The sequence below is a fragment of the Ochotona curzoniae genome, unplaced genomic scaffold (genome assembly GCF_017591425.1).
Source record: "Ochotona curzoniae isolate NIBS_2020 unplaced genomic scaffold, NIBS_Ocur_1.0 contig_520, whole genome shotgun sequence".
Lineage (NCBI taxonomy): Eukaryota > Metazoa > Chordata > Mammalia > Lagomorpha > Ochotonidae > Ochotona > Ochotona curzoniae.
In genome coordinates this window covers 2,272,527-2,278,526 of record NW_024466457.1, presented here as the reverse complement: position 1 = coordinate 2,278,526, position 6,000 = coordinate 2,272,527, and the positions used below count along the sequence as shown (strand labels likewise).

The window sequence follows — 6,000 nt, the reverse complement described above, 5'->3', positions numbered from 1 at the left end:
CAAGGTGTTTATGCTTTGAAGGAAGGGGAGAGGCAAGGGTAACAATGTGAAAAAGAAAAGGGCACAGACATGATGTGCAAATTGCTTCTGGAGAACCGAACAGGGAAAAGAGACTCCAAGTTGGATCAGGGGGCTGTAGCGAGAGTGATATTGGTTAAACAGGGCATCATTGGAAGGACACTGTGTAGAGCCACTGGGCATCATTGGGAGGACAGTGTGGGGCGATACCCTCAGACCGCAGAAGGAAAGTGAGAGAAGGGCAAAACACGGGAGAGTGTCTGAGGAACGCCATGAGTACCTGTGGAGTCCACGGAGGAAAGCCGTAAGGAGTGTGGGGCCACAGCCTCCAGGGCTTTGACTGTCATGCAAAAGTCACCAGCCAGGAGAGCCACGTGTTCCTGGCAGCGGTCTGAAGCAAAACCGAGCCTGCATCAACGTCATCCAGGGGCTTGCAGAACTAGGTTCTGTCTCTACCACCCCAGCCCTGCCGAGTTCCTGATTGAGTTCTAGATCCGGGCCGAGAATTTGCATCTTCGGTGCCTAAGTGAAGCCAGTGTTTGAGAACCACTTCTGGAGAGTTCCAGAAGAGAGACTAGAGATGGAGACAGCCACAGCGGGCAGTTGGCAGCCATGCGGGTGAAAAGTGAGGCAAGCTGGGATCCATGTTACTATGGTCACAAGTGAGTGTTTTCCAACAAGAATCCAGTTCATGCTGTTTTCTGTTCTGCTGCCACTGCGCAGCTGAAACAAATCTGCTTTTACGCAATGTCAAGATGACGTGAAATCAGAAAAGAATTCCTACTAAGGATAATATAATTCTGAATTAATTCAAAATGATGAGTTCATCTGAGGAGTAGCTTCCCTTCAAATGATTTGAAAGGTTCTCTGGTTTATTCTGGAACTGAACTAGTTCCAAAAAGAGAACCACACCAGGCAGGTATAAAAGTAGAATATTCGTCTGAATATTAGAAATTACAGATAGAGGTACAAACTTTGATCTCATTATCTTGAATTTGATGAGACTACTAAAGGTCATCTGATCATATCTCTTGCTGCCAGGAAATTTTCCCTTCAGAGTCTTATCAAGAGCTATAGCCATGCTGTATATTTTATTTATAAAGACCCAGAAGGTGAGACTGTTAGGAGAGGTTATAAGTTTGATTAGGAGCTCTGGAATGTTCAGACAGATGCCCAAAGGTGTAGTTTAGACAAAAACTGCATATTCAACATTAAGAAATACAAATTCTGTTCATTCCTACTCACTAGAGATCTAATAGACATTTTCTTTTTTCTTTTCCCAGGGACTTATCCTGTAACAAATTAAAATTTATTGAACGGAGGACGTTTGAGTCACTCCCCTTTTTGACATCTATGTAAGTTATAATGTCATCTTTGGAATTACAGTAAGTCTTAATTGTAACCCCCCTTGGTAGTCAATCAGATTTCGCAATATCATTATAATTCTTACTTGTAGAAAGTTAGCTAGAATTATGTAGCAAATCTTTCTAATCTCCAGAGATATTTTGGGCCAATGTCAGGGTGCTGCGAAATCACCTGCCATGAATTGTTCTAGAACAACTGCCATGTACAGGACAGACCTCCACAAAGAAGAATTACCCAGCTCAAAACTCTAAAGTGCTCAAGTTGTGAAACCTTGTTCCAGAGAGAGGAAATGAAAATCACTGAGCACAAATATTTGTCGCATGTGGTTTGGTGTACCTAATGCACCGCCTGTGTAAATGTGAAAGTGTTAAGTCAGAAGCCAGAGTCTTCCAACTGGGAAGTCTTGAGTGTGTGGAGGCGATGTTTCACCTGTACAAATTAGGATCACTGCTGAAAGATGAATGTTCTAAAAGAGTAACTTTCTTCTTAATTTGTGTCTTTTCACAGAAATCTTGGTTGCAATTTACTCACAGAAGTGAGTTTTGGCACATTTCAGGCATGGCATGGAATGCATTTTTTGCATGTGATGTAAGTGAAATACAAGATAAACACATATTAAAGAGCTGTGTATATGTAAAATCTATATAGTTATCTTTAGCTGAGTGTAAGTCATGAACAAATTCTGCAAAGTATGGCTTAAGTTCCACTCTTTTTTTTTTTTTTTTCCAATGAGGACACCAAGGTGCATTGAGGCTCAGGACTTTGTGTGACAGCTGACATGCTCTGCTTTTCCTAGTGCTGATCTTGGCCTTGGGCAAGAGAGCATAGCAAGCAAGTACTACTCCAGTTAGCACTGCTGCCAGAGTCCCCACAGTGCTGCTCGGATTCCCAGTGCTCCTTGAGATTCCACCCCGAATTTAACTGGGATTGCTGCTCAGTCTGGGGAGCCGAGGTGCTGGTGCTTTCTCAGGGTCACTTTCTTCTAAATGATAAAGCAGAAAGAACAACTGAAAATTCAACACAGTCACCCAGCTCATGGTGTGTTTTGACAAGTGAAGTTATAAACCATCTGTGGGCAAGGGAACTTTTGAAGTAGCAAAGGTGGTGTTTATTTTAAGCTATGATGTGAAAAGTAATAGGAAAGCATTGCTCTAGCCTGATTTTGTGTACATCCAGGGCACACTTGAATGAAATGTTGCAGTTTTATTCCCTCCCTGCTTAACAATTCTGTGATGGTCCACGGCCAGGGGAATTGAGATTTGAGATAGAGATTTTCTTCCAAGCCTGACCTTGGACAAGATAGCCACCTGTCCTGTGGTTCATGATTTCACAGTTCCATTTGCATTCGAGGGAGGGGTTTAAGATGTGCTGGGAGTGAGTGGACCAATACTTGTTGCAGATCCTGGCTGTATGGCCTCCTCCCTCCCTCCATTCATGTGGTGCAGGGTCCCAAGCCTTGGGCCATCCTTCACTGCCCTCTCAGGCCACGAGCATGGAGCCGGATGGGAAGCAGGGCTGCCAGGATTAGAACCAGTGTCCGTATGGGATCCCAGCATGGTCAAGCCAAGGACTTCAGTTACCAGGCTACTGGGAAGGCCCATTAAATTATTTTTGTTAATTTATAAATTCTCTGTCATATATATGTATATGTATATAAACTTTTGCACATGTTTATACATAGAGAAGAGGTGTATAATTTTTATCCCATTGCATTTTTCAGAAATCTTGATCAGAATCCATTGACAACTGTCGAAGATCCCTATCTTTTTAATTTGCCAGCATTAAAATATCTGTAAGTATGAAAAATAAACCGCATGAATCATGGGGTGATTTATACTCCTTGTTTTTACTTTGATCAAAATTTAAGTATTTTGCATTGAGGCTAAAAAGTTGCAATTTAAGTTGAACTGGGCTCCTGGATTAAGAAAAGATGTACAATGTGTAAAACAGCCCCAGCAGACAGTGTTGTTGAGCATATTCAGATACATGTAGATATACAAAGCAGATGAAAAGATATCAAGTAACCAAGGAGTGAAATAGGCAAATGAAGAGGAAGATAATGGCAACAAACCAAACGGTACAGGTTCTGTCCCTCAGTGCCAAGGTCACTGACTTGACAGTGCAGAGTAACTTAAATTTCTTCCATGAGAACTTCCTGGAAGGATCTGCCCTGACAGACTCTTAAGCTGTCTTGTTTTATAGAGTAGCCAGAAGTTAATGCAACTGCATGCTCTTAACTCTTTTTACTTTTTAAAATATCCTAGTTTTTTGTTTCATTTCAATTTTATTAGATTTTGTTCCTTGAAATCATCTTTTTAAGGACAGAACTTTTTCTTGGGGGGTCACATCATGACTGTTTGGGCTTTCTCCCTCAGAGACCTCGGAAGAACACTGGTGTCAATCAGCACAGTTGAGAACATCCTCATGAAGTCTCTCGAACTGGAAAAACTGTAAGTTGTTCTCTTAGGCTTATGTTTTTGTCATTTTGAAGATTTCATTGCTTTCTTACATCAGAGTTATTCAGGAATAATTTGCTCATAATAAAACTTAAGTATGCAGTGTGATAAATTTCATCCTTGTATCGTTATAAAACCACCACTAAATTCCTAGATTGCTTCTGACATGCCAAAATGGGCCCTCTGGACCCTTTGCAGTCAACCCTTTCCAACCCAGACACCTGTTGCTTTTGCCTTTTCAACATTGCTGTTTTTTTTTTTAATGTTAGAAAGATTTATTTTTATTTAATAGCAGATATACAGAGAGGGAGAGACAAAAATCTATTTAATGGTTCACTCCTGAAGTGGCTGCAGTGATCAGAACTGAGCCAATCTGAAGACAAGAGCCAGGAGCTTCTTCTGAGTCTCCCATGTGGGTGCAGGATCCCAAGACTTTGTGCCATCCTCTGCTATCTTCCCAGGCTGTAAACAGGGAGATGGATGGGAAGTGGAGCAGCCAGGACATGAAATGGCACCCATAGAGCAACTGGTGCTTGGAGGAGGCGAATTAGGCAATTGAGCTATTGTGATAGGCCCTCGTCAGTGTCTTTTAAGTCATGCAGTGTATGTAGTAGGCTTTAGTGTTGGGCTTGTTTAACTGAGCACAATCTTTGTGAGATTACGCTATTGCCCTGCCATTGGCTCCAGCAGCAGTGCTGTTGCTGAGCAATATCCCAGTTGTGTGAATAGGCCAGTTTGTTTCAGTCACTCATCAGTTTGCATATCTGGACTTTCTCAATTTTTGCAATAATGAATAAAGCTGCTAAAAGCACTCCTAGGCAGACCTTTGTGTAAACATGTTTTCCCTTCCTAGGTGATAAACACAAGGCTAGGGTCGCTGCAGCAACTACTAACTGCATTTTTTCCTCCTTAAGAAACCATTCAACTGTTTCCTAAAGTGACAGTGCTATTTGCATTGTCACCAGCAGGTTATGGGAGTTGTGATTGCTCCTCTTCTGGTTGCAATCTGTGTGTTTCCATTTCAATTTATTTTATAGTGAGTGGGCAGTGTGGCACAGCAGTTAGAGACGGCTGTTCTCTCCCTGAAACTGTCTGCAGGAAGCCTTAACTCATAAGACAATCAGCTTGGCTATCTTTCACTGCAAGATTTTGTTGTGAGAAAATTCATACCTACATGGGGCCCAGGGTTGTGGCACAGCAGATTAGGAGTGCTGGTTTAAATCCTGGCTTCTCTGCTTCTAACCCAGTTTTCTACTAATGTGATTGGGAAGGCAACAGAAGAAGACCAAAGTGCCGGGGGTAGGAGACTCAGATGGAGCTCCTGGCTCCTGGCTTCAGCCTGGCCCAGCCCCATCGGAGGATGGAAGATTAACTCTCTTCCTCTCTCTCTTGTGGTATGTGTGTGTCTGTCTCTAACACTCTACTTGTCAAGTAAATATTTTTACCACTGTATTTTTTTAATTATAAATAATCAGTCTCTTATGGATGTTTGATTAATGGATTACATCACAAGATCTTATTACACAATCGCTTCTCCACCTTTTGTCTAAGAGTGAGTGAAGATCTTATTACTCAAAGTACAGGTAAGTATGAAGTGACATAGAGTAAGATTCACATATAATATCCCTAGATTTGACATCATACTATATTAGAGCAAATATATGATACCTGACCTTTTGGGATTGACTCATTTCCCTTAGCATAATGGTCTCTAGTTTGGCCCATTTGTCCACAAAATATTGTATTTCATTTTTTAACACCCAAGTAGTATTGCATAGTGTAGATGAACCACAGTTTTTTTATCCAGTCCACTGTTGGTGGGCATTTAGGTTGTTTCCATGTTCTTGCAATAGTAGATTGTGCTGCAGTGAACATTGGCGTGTGTGTTGCTTTCTCATGTAACAAGTCTTTTGGATATATTCCTAGTAGTAGTGGTATTGCTGGGTCATATGGTAGGTGGATTTTTAATTGCCTAAGTGTTCTCCATACTGACCTCCACAGTGGCTGCACCAGCCTGCATTCCCACCAGCAGTGGAAGTAGGGTTCCTTTTTCTCCGCAACCTTGCCAGCAGGTGGTGTTGGTAGTTTTCTGCATGTGGGCAATTCTTTCTGGTGTTAAGTGGAACCTCAGTGTTGTTTTTAATTGGAATTTCCCCTATTG

General features: G+C 41.8%; 1 protein-coding gene across 2 annotated transcripts in view; it reads left to right on the top strand.

Annotated features, from left to right (window-relative positions):
• The window catches only part of LOC121162350 (leucine-rich repeat-containing protein 37A2-like), a 28,271-nt gene continuing 22,271 nt past the window's right edge, over positions 1-6,000 (top strand). Inside the window, exons 1-4 of one of the 2 annotated variants that reach the window (XM_040989337.1) lie at positions 1-1,373; positions 1,891-1,971; positions 3,104-3,175; positions 3,759-3,833. In XM_040989337.1, the coding sequence (XP_040845271.1) occupies positions 1,952-1,971; positions 3,104-3,175; positions 3,759-3,833 (167 nt within the window). In that variant the 5' untranslated portion in view covers positions 1-1,373; positions 1,891-1,951. Of the gene's footprint in view, positions 1,404-1,890; positions 1,972-3,103; positions 3,176-3,758; positions 3,834-6,000 lie in introns of both variants that reach the window. The other variant, XM_040989336.1, reaches the window with a different exon arrangement.